This window comes from Taudactylus pleione, unplaced genomic scaffold (genome assembly GCF_031769625.1).
Source record: "Taudactylus pleione unplaced genomic scaffold, aTauple2 ptg000154l, whole genome shotgun sequence".
NCBI lineage: Eukaryota > Metazoa > Chordata > Amphibia > Anura > Myobatrachidae > Taudactylus > Taudactylus pleione.
In genome coordinates, this window is record NW_028284556.1 from 17,904,431 (window position 1) to 17,918,402 (window position 13,972).

Consider the following 13,972-nt stretch of genomic DNA (forward strand, 5'->3'; position numbering starts at 1 on the left):
CAACAAAGTAGTGCCAAGCGTGCGCCTGTGTCATAAGTAAAGGGCTGGCTGGCTTGACCGTTAAAGGGTGCTGTAACCCCCAAAGTACACTCCAGTCCAAACCAAAAAAAAAATTATTTTCTGTGTTTGTGAATTGTGTGCGCAGTAGCCGCACGTGCATCAACAAAGTAGTGCCAAGCGTGCGCCTGTGTCATAAGTAAAGGGCCGGCTGGCTTGACCGTTAAAAGTTGCTGTAACCCCCAAAGTACACTCCAGTCCAAACCAAAAAAAAAATTATTTTCTGTGTTTGTGAATTGTGTGCGCAGTAGCCGCACGTGCATCAACAAAGTAGTGCCAAGCGTGCGCCTGTGTCATAAGTAAAGGGCCGGCTGGCTTGACCGTTAAGGGTGCTGTAACCCCCGAAAGTACACTCCAGTCCAAACCAAAAAAAAAATTATTTTCTGTGTTTGTGAATTGTGTGCGCAGTAGCCGCACGTGCATCAACAAAGTAGTGCCAAGTGTGCGCCTGTGTCATAAGTAAAGGGCTGGCTGGCTTGACCGTTAAGGGTGCTGTAACCCCCGAAAGTACACTCCAGTCCAAACCAAAAAAAAAATTATTTTCTGTGTTTGTGAATTGTGTGCGCAGTAGCCGCACGTGCATCAACAAAGTAGTGCCAAGCGTGCGCCTGTGTCATAAGTAAAGGGCCGGCTGGCTTGACCGTTAAGGGTGCTGTAACCCCCGAAAGTACACTCCAGTCCAAACCAAAAAAAAAATTATTTTCTGTGTTTGTGAATTGTGTGCGCAGTAGCCGCACGTGCATCAACAAAGTAGTGCCAAGCATGCGCCTGTGTCATAAGTAAAGGGCCGGCTGGCTTGACCGTTAAAGGGTTCTGTAACCCCCAAAAGTACACTCCAAAACAAAAAAATATATATTTTCTGTGTTTGTGACTTGTGTGCACTGTGGCTGCACGTGCATCAACAAAGGAGCAGCGCCAAGCGTGCGCCTGTGTCCCATAAGTAAAGAGCCGGCTGGCTCATTTCTTAAAGGGTGGTGTAACCCACAAAGTGCACTACTCTCCAGCAAAAATAAAAAAATATTTTCTGTGTTTGTGTGCGCTTTAGCCGCACGTATATATCAATATAACATAAATGGAGGACCAAACTTTCTCCGATAAAAATAAAATAGGGAAAGATCAAGAACCACTTCCTCCTAGTGCTGTTGCTGCTGCTGGGAGTTGTTCATCATCCCAAAGAGGAAGTAGGAACATCACTACTTTTACTAAACAATTGACCCTCCAACAGTCCCTAGCGATGAGGATGAAGTACGACAGCAGTCATCCTGAAGCAAAATGTATAACTGAGGCCTTGACTGCTATGTTGGTGTTAGACGTGCGTCCGGTATCCGCCATTAGTGCAGTGGGATTTAGACAATTGATGGAGGTAGTGTGTCCTCGGTTCCAAATCCCGTCTAGATTCCACCTGCATCCTCAAAGCAGCAGCGACAAGCGTGCGTCTGTCTGTTAAAGGGTGGTGACACCCTCAAAGTGTGCTACACAAACAATTAAAATATTGTTCTTTTTTTTTCTGTCTTTGTGAATTGTGTGGGCTGTAGCCGCACCTGCATCCTTAAAGCAGCAGCGACAAGCGTGCGTCTGTCTGTTAAAGGGTGGTGACACCCTCAAAGTGTGCTACACAAACAATTAAAATATTGTTCTTTTTTTTTCGGTCTTTGTGAAATGTGTGGGCTGTAGCCGCACCTGCATCCTTAAAGCAGCAGCGACAAGCGTGCATCTGTCTGTTAAAGGGTGGTGACACCCTCAAAGTGTGCTACACAAACAATAAAAATATTCTTCTTCTTTTTTCTGTCTTTGTGAATTGTGTGGGCTGTAGCCGCACTTGCATCCTCAAAGCAGCAGCGACAAGCGTGCGTCTGTCTGTTAAAGGGTGGTGTAACCCTCAAAGTGCGCTCCACAAACAATAAAAATATTCTTTTTTTTTTCTGTCTTTGTGAATTGTGTGGGCTGTAGCCGCACTTGCATCCTCAAAGCAGCAGCGACAAGCGTGCGTCTGTCTGTTAAAGGATTACATCGGTGACAGCATCCAAGTAGGCATGTCAGACAGTCCGTACCTGTACTGGCAGGAAAAAGAAGCAATTTGGAGGTCCCTGTACAAACTGGCTCTATTTTACCTGAGTTGCCCCCCCTCCAGTGTGTACTCCGAAAGAGTGTTTAGTGCAGCCGGGAACCTTGTCAGCGAAAGGCGTAGGAGGTTGCTTCCACAAAATGTGGAGAAGATGATGTTCATAAAATGAATTATCAACTCTTCCAGGGAGACCAGCCTCCAGAACGTACAGAGGGACCTGTGGTTCCAGCAGGGACGAATTAATACTCTGTGAGGATGAGGATGTACACACTGAAGAGGGTGAGGAATCGGTGGATGAGGAGGATGAGGATGACATCTTGCCTCCGTAGAGCCAGTTTGTGCAGGGACAGATTAATTGCCAGCTTGTTTTGTGGGGGCCCAAACGAACCAATCATTTCAGCCACAGTTGTGTGGCAGACCCTGGCGCTGAAATGATTGGTTTGTTAAAGTGTGCATGTCCTGTTTATACAACATAAGGGTGGGTGGGAGGGCCCAAGGACAATTCCATCTTACACCTCTTTTTTTTCTTTGCATTATGTACAGTTTGGGGCCTAGTTTTTCAAACTGCCATCCTGTCTGCCACTGCAGTTTCACGCCTAGATGGGTCACGTGTTTGTGCCGCCCACTCGTGTCGCTTAGCATAGTCATCCAGCTACCTCGGTGCAACCTTTTGGACATAAAAACACTATTGTGAGGTGTGAGGTGTTCAGAATAGACTGGAAATGAGTGGAAATTAAGGTTATTGAGGTTAATAATAGCATAGGAGCAGAAAAACCTACAAATTCTGTGAATTTAGCTGTTTTTAAGCTTTTTTTCAAAAAAATACAGATCCAAAACACAAAACCCAGAACCCAAACCACGGAAGGGTGGTTTTGGCAAAACCAATCCAGATCCAAAACACGAAGAAAGATCCAGATCCAAAACCAAAACACAAAACGTGGCCGGTGCACACCCCTAATATATATATATATATATATATATATATATATATATATATATATATATATATATATATTATCATGTTGTCAATAAAACCTCTGTGGTTTAAGCAGCAGTGTTACTCACTGTTACAAATCACTTGAGGGATTTGTGATTTACCTTGTTTGTTGCCTTAAGCTGGGTATACGCTGAGATGATGGATTGGCCATCCAAGCTGCCCATTGGGATGCTTAATGTGCCGAGGCAGACATCACAACTGGGTGGGCATTTAAATTGGCCCATCCAGTTGATGTGTTGTGGTCCCTGCAGTCAGTGTATGGGTGGTTGGCAGGTCGTCCGTACACACAGGCAAATGGACAGATATATCTGTCAGATATATCGGCATCGGCTGTGCTGCATGGCCAACCTCATATGCATGTGAATTACGTAGTTCACAGACATATCAGGTGTACACAACCAACAATGCACTCTAGATATATCGTTCGTTGATCGAACGAACGATATATCTAGTAGTGTACACCCAGCATAAGACAAGTCACTTGGCCTAGCAAGCATTTGTGTAGCATGCTGCAGTTATTTAAAATCGCAGGTTTCATTAAAGGCAAATCATGCCAGGGTTTGTCTTTAATAAAATTGCCTCTTTAAAACCACACAGCAAACATCTATAAAAATCTGTGATTTTAAAATAACACAGCTCAATAAATAAATCCCCTAGTATTCAAGGAACCAAAATCTACATTCTTTATTCAGAAAGAAAGCTGCAAAAATCTATGCAGTATATAATAATAATAATAATAATAATAATAATAATAATAATAAAAATACCATAAACAAAGATTGTTTTACTTGAATTCCAAGTATACCTTATACATTTCATAGGGCCCATTTAAATTAGTTGGGAATTAATCAAAAAGCAAAAAGAGAGTAATTTTGCACCTTGACAAAACCATGTTGCACAGTAGAAACATTTAGATTTGGGAGCGGCATGTCCAGCTCAAGTCTAAACTCTAGCATAAAAATAAAGCTGTCCAGCATTTGAGGGCTACATACAAATGCTAACATATTTACTGTGCATGCAAAATAAAAACATATGTATTGGCACCCCTTGCCAGTGGCACACGCAGGGGGTGGTTCTGAGCACCCAGAAACCCCCCAATGGACCGATTTTTTTTTTTCAGAAGGAGACAGCTGTGCCTCTGTCTCTATACTGGCCACGGCAGCTCCTCAGACAGAGAGCTATGATTAGAAAGAAGAACAACTGCACCAGTATATGACCTTCTCTTTAATGTAACATACGGAGTAATGTCAGCTTCCCAAATAAAGAGGTGCTACACACTAAATAAATCGGAACATATGTGTACAGAAGAGAAATAGTGTAATGGTGCACTGGTCACATAAATACATAAAATACACCTTTTATTAGTTCATTTAAGACAATTACATCACCAATAAAATAATTGATATCTAAATATCCATATCCCCTACGTATAATGTATTGTATCCAAAAGAGTAGGGTGACGAAGGGGATATGGATATTTAGATATCAATTATTTTATTGGTGATATAATTGTCTTAAATTAACTAATAAAAGGTATATCTAAATATCCATATCCCCTACGTCACCATTGGATACAATACATTATACGTAGGGGATATGGATATTTAGATATCAATTATTTTATTGGTGATGTAATTGTTTTAAATGAGCTAATAAAATATATATTTTAATGTATTGATGTGACCAGTGCACCATTACACTATTTCTCTTCTGTACACATATTAAGAGAGCTATGATTGTGCATTGTTTACAAGGAGATTGCCGAGAGGGAGCTGCTGCATATGCCCAGCAGCAGCAGTGCCCCAGGTCAATCTTCCATTCTCCCCCAGCCCAGCACCCTCCACCTGTAGTCAGAATAAGCAATATGGGGGAATCCATTCCCACTGATGTTATCAGAAACAAGGAAGCTTGCAGACGTCCCTGGGAAGTAATATTTATGATACATATATACGGAATCCCCCAAATATTACTTTTACCCCTGCTTGCATTTCACCATGGTTTGCCCAAATGCAAAGCTACTCCTGTTTTTGGTTTTCTCCATAGTCAGAATCAGCCCCTAAATTTCTATTTAAGAACAACTTGCCTGTCTTTTCTTATTCAAATTATTTCACTATTGAGGCTACTTTGGTCCTACTGTGGCTTTTCCTGTCGAAGTTTACCAGTGTTATTATTATTATCAGCTGCTTATACAGCGCCAGTATATTCTGTTGCGTCAGAGTGGGCTGAACAAGTAATAAGCATTTAATCAGACTTCCTAGATTAGTGCAGATGGTTTGTCTTATTTCTTCCCAAACAATTTTTACTTTTATTAATATGAAAATAATACAATACAAATGGCTTACATTATACAGGTTGAGCCATAAAAAACTACAGTGAACCATGAATAAACATTGTAGTGTTATACAAAGACACGAACGGCTTAGATTCAGCATAGAAAAAATATAAAATTGACTGACCAGTAAAAAAAACAAACTATTTGGAAACAAACATCAGAGAAAACATAATAGGAAATAGAAAATAAGATAAGAAAAGAAAACATCAAAGAAAGTGAAATATAGAAAAAAACAAAACATAAAATTTAGAAAAATAAAATACTAATAAAAAAACCCAACAACAATTAGGGTCTCTTAAGTTGGGGTGCGAAGCAAGGTATACTAACGAAATGGGTCCACTGGCTTTTTTTTTCAGGCTCCCTGGCTCTCTCCCTCTTCCATACCTTCAAACATACGTGAGCAATACAGTAAGGCCAACTCTCACGTCTATACAGGTACCATGTTGTTGTTTAAAATAACGTCAGGATATGACCTTGGGTAGAGGTATCTAGTTTTTCGATGTACATTGTTGGTTAAAATTAATAATGCACTTCTCAATATCTGGCAATGTAGCTCACCAGTCAAAATATAAGATCTGGAGTAACATTGCGTTAAGCATGCCTAAAAAAGGTGGGGAAGCGACTGTCTAAGATTTCAAAATAACTTTCATAGCGATTGTTAAAATAAGAGTGACAAAAGGTAAAAGTTCCTTTGAAGTCTGACCCAAATCCCAGTTTTTCAAATTACAACAAAGCATTGCAAGAGGGTCATGTCTGAGATGCAAACAAGTGACAGAAGAAATAAACAAATACTTTATCCCAGAATTTTTTTTTTTACTTTACGGCATTCCCAAAATAAGTGTTGCTCTAGGGGATTTACACTTGAGACATGATCCAGACTCATTCGCTATCATATGCCTCCTCTGTCACTGAGATATATATGCTCTTTGTAAAGTTTTGAAATGTACTTCTTGAAGCATAGCCAAGTGCACTACTGACAGTTTTGTGATAATATATGGTTAGAAGTTTGGGAGTTATATCTTGACCCAAATAATTTTGCCATGTAGAACTAAGTTTCTCCCAAGGTTTATAAGCAGTACCGTGCATCAAACCAGTAGTCAAATAATGAATTTTGGAGAATAATGTACCTAAACAGCGTATTAAGGACATTAATAGGTCTGTTTCAGAGGAAGGGGAGACAACGACAGAAATAAATTGAATATAGTGTCTAGCTTGTAAGTACATGTAAAGGTGTAACTGCAGGAGAAGGTATTTTTCATGTAGTGAAGTAGAAGTCAACAATATACCCCCTAGATCAAACACATCTCGAGAATAAATGGTTGTTTAAACTAGGTGTAAATAATGGATTACCCCAAAAGGTAGTGAATGGTGTAGATAGGTGGAGGTATATTTACTAAAGTGCGGGTTTTTAGAAGTGGAGATGTTGCCCATGGCAACCAAACAGATTGTAGCTATTATCTTCTATAAGTTGCTAGATAAATGTTAAGTAGAATCTGATTGGTTACTATGGGCAACATTTCCACTTCTAAAAACCTGCACTTCAGTAAATATACCCCGTCGTCTCTTTTGAATCCCCTAGTGATACCCAACCAGGAGTGGTAAGTGTCCATAAACATTATATTAGAACAAATTTCTGGTGGGATGGAAGACAAAGGGAGATGTAGTAAAGCTGCTGGTGAATAAGGGAAAAAATATAAATTCTTACGAGTAGGTTATTGGTTTATATGCCTCTATTCCGGAACCAATCTAATATATAACCTACAAAAACAGTTTTAGTGAAAACTTGGAGATGTGGGGTTAATACCTAGATATTTAAGGGAATGAGTAGATGGCATCACTTCAGATTTATCAAAGTTGACCCTGTAACCCGCAAAGGAGCCAAATCTGCTATTCAAATCAACAATAGAAGGGAGCAACGTTTTAAGTTTAGAAACAAACATCATCATATCATCAGTGAAGAGTGCTAATTTGGATTCAATTAAGCCCACAGTTATGCCAGCTAATAGCTTGTCTCTATGTAGAGCAACAGCTAAAGGCTCCAGGGCCAGAGCAAACAAGAGGAGAGAAAGTGGGCACCCCTGCCTAGTGCCTCCACATATTGAAAACGTGTCCGGTATATGGCCTTCACTGACTACTTGAGTCACAGCTGCTGTATAAAGGGAACGTAGAATGTGAAGGAATTCCTCTGGAAAACCAAACCTCAATAACTATTCAAATAAATGGTCCCATGTTACAAGATAGAACTCTTTTTCAGCGTCACGGGATAAAGCAATGGTGAAGTCAGGCGTGCCAGAGGAAGTGAGAGTTTGGAGGATCAATAAGATCTTCCTAATATTTGTGACCGAAAGGCGCTGCCAAACAAACCCAGTTTGATCTTCTTCAAAAATGTCAGACAGAATATACTTCAAGCATTCTGCTAGAAGTTTTGTAAGTAATTTATAATCTAAATTAAGCAGTGAGATGCTAAAAAACTTATTAGATCTGCGCTGAGAGTCTTGTAAATGAAGAGATCTCAATAATTGTGTCCAGGAGTCAATAGTCTAAATATAAATTTACTGCAGATAAAAATGAAATAAATAAACAGAAAAATAATAAATTACCAATATAACAGAAGAAATTATATGCTGTCCGAGCGTCCTCGGAAATGCAGGTAGCGGATCCTCTAATGTGGATGATAGTAGCCCGGCCGGGCGAGGTGAAGTATTCCCACGTGTACCGCTAGGCTGGTGTGCTGTCAGGGTTACAAGGAGCGCTTGGCTGTTGCTGTGTAGTGAGGTCTTTAACGCGTTTTTCAAAAAGTCACGTGACCGTGACGAAACACGTTAAAGACCTTACTACATGCAACAGCCAAGCGATGCAACAGCCAGCCAATGATGTCAGTGGGGCCGGCCCCAGACGGTAGGTGTTCCCATGGGAACGCCTCCGTCTGGGCAGCCACGCCCCCGGTACGCCCACCAAAGGGGTGTGCTGTCAATCACTATCGACAGTACGCCCCCTTTGGTGCGAGACCCATAACGACGGCATGGCCGTCGTTATTGGAGTCTCGTGCATGCGCTCGACGGAGCCACCTCCGTCGTGCGCATGCGCACTTGGCCAACATCGACCCGCTTGCAAGCGGGGTCTGAATCAGGCCCACAGTTCTTTCTTTTGATTGATCCCAATACATTGTGTCGGTTGAACTGCAATAGAGTATTGATTATATGTGGAAAGTTACTTTCACTCAAAGTTGATTTAATAATTTTATAATACTAACAACATCTGCACAATTGGTTTTTTATTTAGGATTGTAACTATATGCCAATTAGTATTTATTTTATGGTACTTATATCACATTTGTGGCCACATAATCTATTATTTTTCTTTTTTATTTATTTTATTTTTATCTGCAATAAATTTATATTGAGGTTTTATGACTATTGAGTCCTGGACACAATTATTGAGATCTCTTCATTTGCAAGACTCTCAGCGCAGATCTATTACGTTTTTTAGTTTCCACCCCACAGAGGTTTTTTTCTGATCTGCTGCGGAAAGTCTTGGTATTAGTCTTTGCTCCTATTTACTATCTCTATAGACTGTCCTATTGGAAAGCGCTTTGGAATATTTTCTTTTTTTAGTAAGCAGTGAGATGGGCCTATTGAAGCTTGGAAGTTCCAGGTCCCTCTCTGGATTGGGCAATAGTTTTTGAACAGCTGAATTGAAGAACCTGGGCAAGAGATCGGTGGAATGGATTTGATTAAAGGCAGGAGTCAAAGCTTCCTCAATGAAAGTTGTAAAATACAGTAATATTCACAGCTTAGGCCGTCTGGCCCTGGAGCTTTAAGGTGTGTACACATGGACATATATATCGTTATGATATGAACGATAACGATATCGATCAGCGATAAATCGTTCATATCGGTCATTTTTATTCAGTGAACGACCAACGATGCGCGTTCCCACATGAACGATATCTATGATCGTCCGTACATGCAGGCCAATCTGGACGATATCGTCAACTTTGCATGTTCAGAGATGTGGCAGGATGACTCTTTGAAAGATATCTTTCATGTCGTTGGTGGTACAGATCGTCCCGTGTGTATGCACCTTTACCCATCGAAAGAGAATTAATTGCCTCTGGCCCTGATTCAGAGGCGCTCGCAAAAAGCGAGCGCTCGCTCTGAATCAGGGCGGGCACTTGTTTGTTTACTAGCGGCCTCCTGGCCACTCGCATAGCTGTGGATTACCACCCACAGCTTATGCGAGCGGCCAGGTGATGGTCGCGATGGTCAAGACCATCGCGACCATCGGGCTTGCGACGAGACCCTTGCGGTAGGGTCTCGTTGCCGGAAGTCCACATACTGACATCACGAGTGATATCAGTAGGGCCGCCCACAAATGGCAGGCGTCCCTGCAGGAACGCCTCCGTTTGCCCAGCCACCCACCCGCCCCGCCTTCCAAATGGGGCGAACTGTCGATCAACATCGACAGCCGCCCCTTTTGGATGCGAGCGCCGGAGCGAGTTTTTGTGCGCTCGCTCCGGGGCTCGCGCACACTGCGCATGCGCACTCCCTAACAATCGACCTGCTTGTGAGCGCATAGCGCTTGCCAACGAGTTTGAATCAGGCCCTCTGTCTGGTCTGCTGGGTTTGTCTTATTTTTGTGTTGCTATTTTACTTCTAAAACCTGACTTAAAAGAAGTTTTCTATAACTATGAAGCAGATGTGAGGCTTAATAATCGAAAAAATGTTTGGCAAATTGATATGGAAGATATTTCTTTCCAGAACAAACATTTGGATTTTGTAACAGATCAAAGAAGGCCATGGTAGTTTAACTGGTATCCATAAAAAATAAACAGAATAGTTACTTTTAGATTGTGACATAACTTTAATACCCCTTTCCCCTTAAGTCCCGGGTCTGACCCGAGATTTGGAACATAGATCCAAACAGAGTCAGACCCGGGACAGATTCCTTTTTCCACTGTGGTGCCGATCTGGGTTATTCCCAGATCGGTGCAATTCACACTGCACGCGGGTGCCGTGCTGACGCTTGGAGATGACATCATCTTCTTGCTCCAGAATGCGGCTGTCCCCGTGTTGTAAACGGGTCCCGGGTCAAATGACCAGGGTTACCTGTTTACATTGAGCCTTTCCCGGGTCCTTCCCAGATGGAGCCGTTTCCACGGACATAAAATCCCGGGTTGATGTGCGTTTACGCGCAGTAACCTGGGATTTTCAGGTCAGTGGAAAAGGGGTATGACATGCATTGTTTAGAATCTGGTTCCATAAATGCTGTTTATTTAGTAAATTATGCATTGCACTTTTTTTTTTTAATACATGGCTTCTGTGCATTTGGTAACGGGGCTATATCTTGTTGGCATTATTTCCCTTCAGCTGACTCCCTTCCCTGCATTTACAAGCACAAAGCATTCCCAGACCTCAGTGCTAGGTGCTGGGGATAACACAGTACTCTGATATGGCAGAGTCTGCTCTGCACAGCACTGTATGCTACTGTATGGCACCAGATTAAGCCCTTACTTCTGAAAGGCCATTTATGTAGTTAATATACCAATTCCCTAGCACCTGAATTATGTGTTTTTAATTTTTTATTGACATTAAAACCATATGTCTTGTATGCTATTATTAAGAAGCACTTGCTAATTAGGAGGTAAAACTGCATTACCAGCTACGTAGAAATTCACGTCAGTGCCCTTACCCTAACCTTAGCCCTAGTTGCTGCTATATACCAGGCAGTGCCGTTTCTATAATACAGAACTGGAAAATCAATGTAGTTAACAAATTTGAAGAAGGAGACTAAAACGGCTTCTTTTTTCCTGCTGTGGGAGGGTTTTATAGACTTTAAAGTACTTCTTTGTATGAAACCCGGATTTTTAATGATTCACCCATTTCTTCGTCTGCTACAGGCTGAGGTGGGATCTGGGATTCTTTTTGGGTCCCCTTTCCCCCCGCCTTTTTATTGGATTTTTTTTTCGCTCAGGGGGATGTACCTGCCATGTTTAGAGTGCTTTGGATGCCATGCGCTATTTCTTGCTCCTGCTTTTTGCTGAAAATATTTTTCTGATTAATGGACTATTACTTTTATATTTATACCCTTAATACCATTTGTTATTTATCTAATTTTTTATATATATGATATGTAATGCATTATTGCTCTGATGACTAAAATAAATTCTACAAAAAAACACATTTAAAGAAGTGGAAGAGGGAATGGACCAATCACAAATCGTAACCCCCACCCGATTTTTATCCATCAGTAAGATGAATGGAGGAAACCTTTGGAATACAGCTGCAAGGAGCATTTTGTTATGCTTTTGGGAGGGAGACCTTAGCAACATACATGGCTAGGGAGAAGTACAGCTGTAAAGTACGGAAAGCATGTTTTACATTCAGATGAATGTTGTTTCTGGTACCTCATGAGCTTGCTTGGAGAATGAGTCTGCACTAGCAAGCATGGCCGCTGTCTTATCTTCTAATTCTCCTAATTTCTGCCCCCTCTCATCCAGGGCCCACCTAGCCCGCGCTAGTTCACCAACAACGCCAGATGCTGCTCCTTTAACTCCTTCAATACCCCCTGGTCCAGGAAAGTGCTGAGCAAGACCTCTTGAAGCTTTACCAGATGCTGTTTCTCCAACTAAAATATTGAAAGCAAAAACAATATGCTCTTATGAAAAACAAATCTCAGTTACATTGCTGTCTTTTAGTTAACATTAATTTGGGATGTTTGCAGTGACTACACTAGCAAAGTATCCCTATAATCAGTATTTAAATGTTTGAATATATTTGAGTATATGTGAGACTCCAATGTAATATGTATTTAGTGTTGCTTTTCTGTATTGTCTCTTTACAGTTTATATATAACATCATCTTTGACTGCCCTTACAAACATGCCCAAAAATGATTTTGGTTGGATAATTATTGGACATACAGTAATAGCAATTATTTACTCCCCACCCAGCAATAGACATGGGCCCTATACATTTTGCATGTGGCACAATGTATATGAAGCAGATCATTTTGCACCACCTCAAGTGAGACAGCTCCCGCTACCCCTTAAGCTGGGTAGACACTAAACGATATGTCGTCTGATCCCATGGATAGGAGCGACATATTGGGTACATAGTCTAGTGTGTACCCATAATATGCATGCTCCCGCGGGTCATCGCTAACGATGCCATGCTGCTTAATGAAGCATCGCGCGTCCCTCCCCCCCGGACCCGGCATTGGCAAGTGTATGTGCACTTCCCGCATGCCGGGTCAGAACTCAACTTCACATTGTTCCTCTCTTTATTATCTCTTACTTTCCAAATAAGAGTTTTGTTGGTGTTTTTATAATACCAGATAATTAAATGAAAAGCTGCTTTCCTTTTATAATCAGAGTTTGTAATATAATTGATTGGGGAAGCACAATGCTGGGAAGATAGACAGATGCTTGGGGAAAATCAGACGTTATAATGTGCTTTATTTAAAGTTAGACACAATTTGCGCATTGAACAGATGCATAAAACTTCTGTTGCAAAAAAGTGCATTCGTATGATTGTGTGTGATGAGGCGCACACATCTCAAGAGACGTCCAAAGCAAATACAGCAGTACTTAAAGTTAAGGCATACAAATGCTTATAGTTATACCACACAACAGCATAAGGATGTAGGTTGACACTGTTTGTAATAAATGTGAAAGTCCAATTTCCCATATAAAATGTTGTAAAATACAGACAAGCTCACATCTGTCATTTACCACTTTAAAAGTTCTTATTTCCGGCAATAGTCCACACATACACAACAAAATGTAATAGCGAGTTGTAACAATAAAGTATGACTTACTATCAAATTGGGAGGTCAATATGCAAGCAACCAATAAAAAGTGGCTAAACATACCCTTACTGTACAGAACCTATGTTTACCCGTTCAGCCTGTCCGGGTGTAAGTGGCCATGAGTCTAGGACAAGAATAAATCTAGATATGGAGGCATTTTGGGATGAATGCAGTAAGGCCCAATATATTTCTAGCTAACAGCTATTTACTAGCTTAGCTCACTGCTAGATAACTGCTCAGATATTTACAATAAAATGAAAATGGAAATAAATGAATAAATGCCATAGAAATAAAGAAAAGATGAACAACTTACAAAGATCTTCTCTGTCGAGTGATTGTGCTCCTCCTCCAAACAAGCCTTTGAAGAAACCTCTATTAGGGGCTTCTGGTGTTTCAACTGGAGTGAAAAGCTCCCCTAACATTTCCTACATGAAGACAAAGAAAAGCTTTATAGATTCCTACGTCCAAGAAAGGATTTGAAAAAAGATTTAATTTAATAGGGGTAAAAGCAATCTAAGTTGTTTCTGATATTCCGACTACATAACAGTTACTTCTGATAATATCTGTTAAACCACCACCGAATTGTATTGTATATTAAGAATTAAGAATGCAGTTCAATGAAACAGTATTCACTTACAGCATGAGTAATCTCTACTATCGGTTTTCTCTTATATGCTAAATCTGAACTACTACTTACCATGTGAATTCTAATA

At 40.9% G+C, this 13,972-nt stretch overlaps 1 protein-coding gene across 2 annotated transcripts in view; it reads right to left on the minus strand.

Annotated features, from left to right (window-relative positions):
* STXBP5 (syntaxin binding protein 5) overlaps window positions 1-13,972 on the minus strand; it is a 468,219-nt gene that overhangs the window by 5,908 nt on the left and 448,339 nt on the right. For both annotated transcript variants that reach the window (XM_088474382.1, XM_088474383.1), the window contains 2 exons: window positions 13,573-13,684; window positions 11,858-12,078 (listed from right to left, as the gene is read on the minus strand). In XM_088474382.1, coding sequence (XP_088330508.1) covers window positions 11,858-12,078; window positions 13,573-13,684 — 333 coding nt within the window. The remainder of the gene's footprint in view (window positions 1-11,857; window positions 12,079-13,572; window positions 13,685-13,972) is intronic.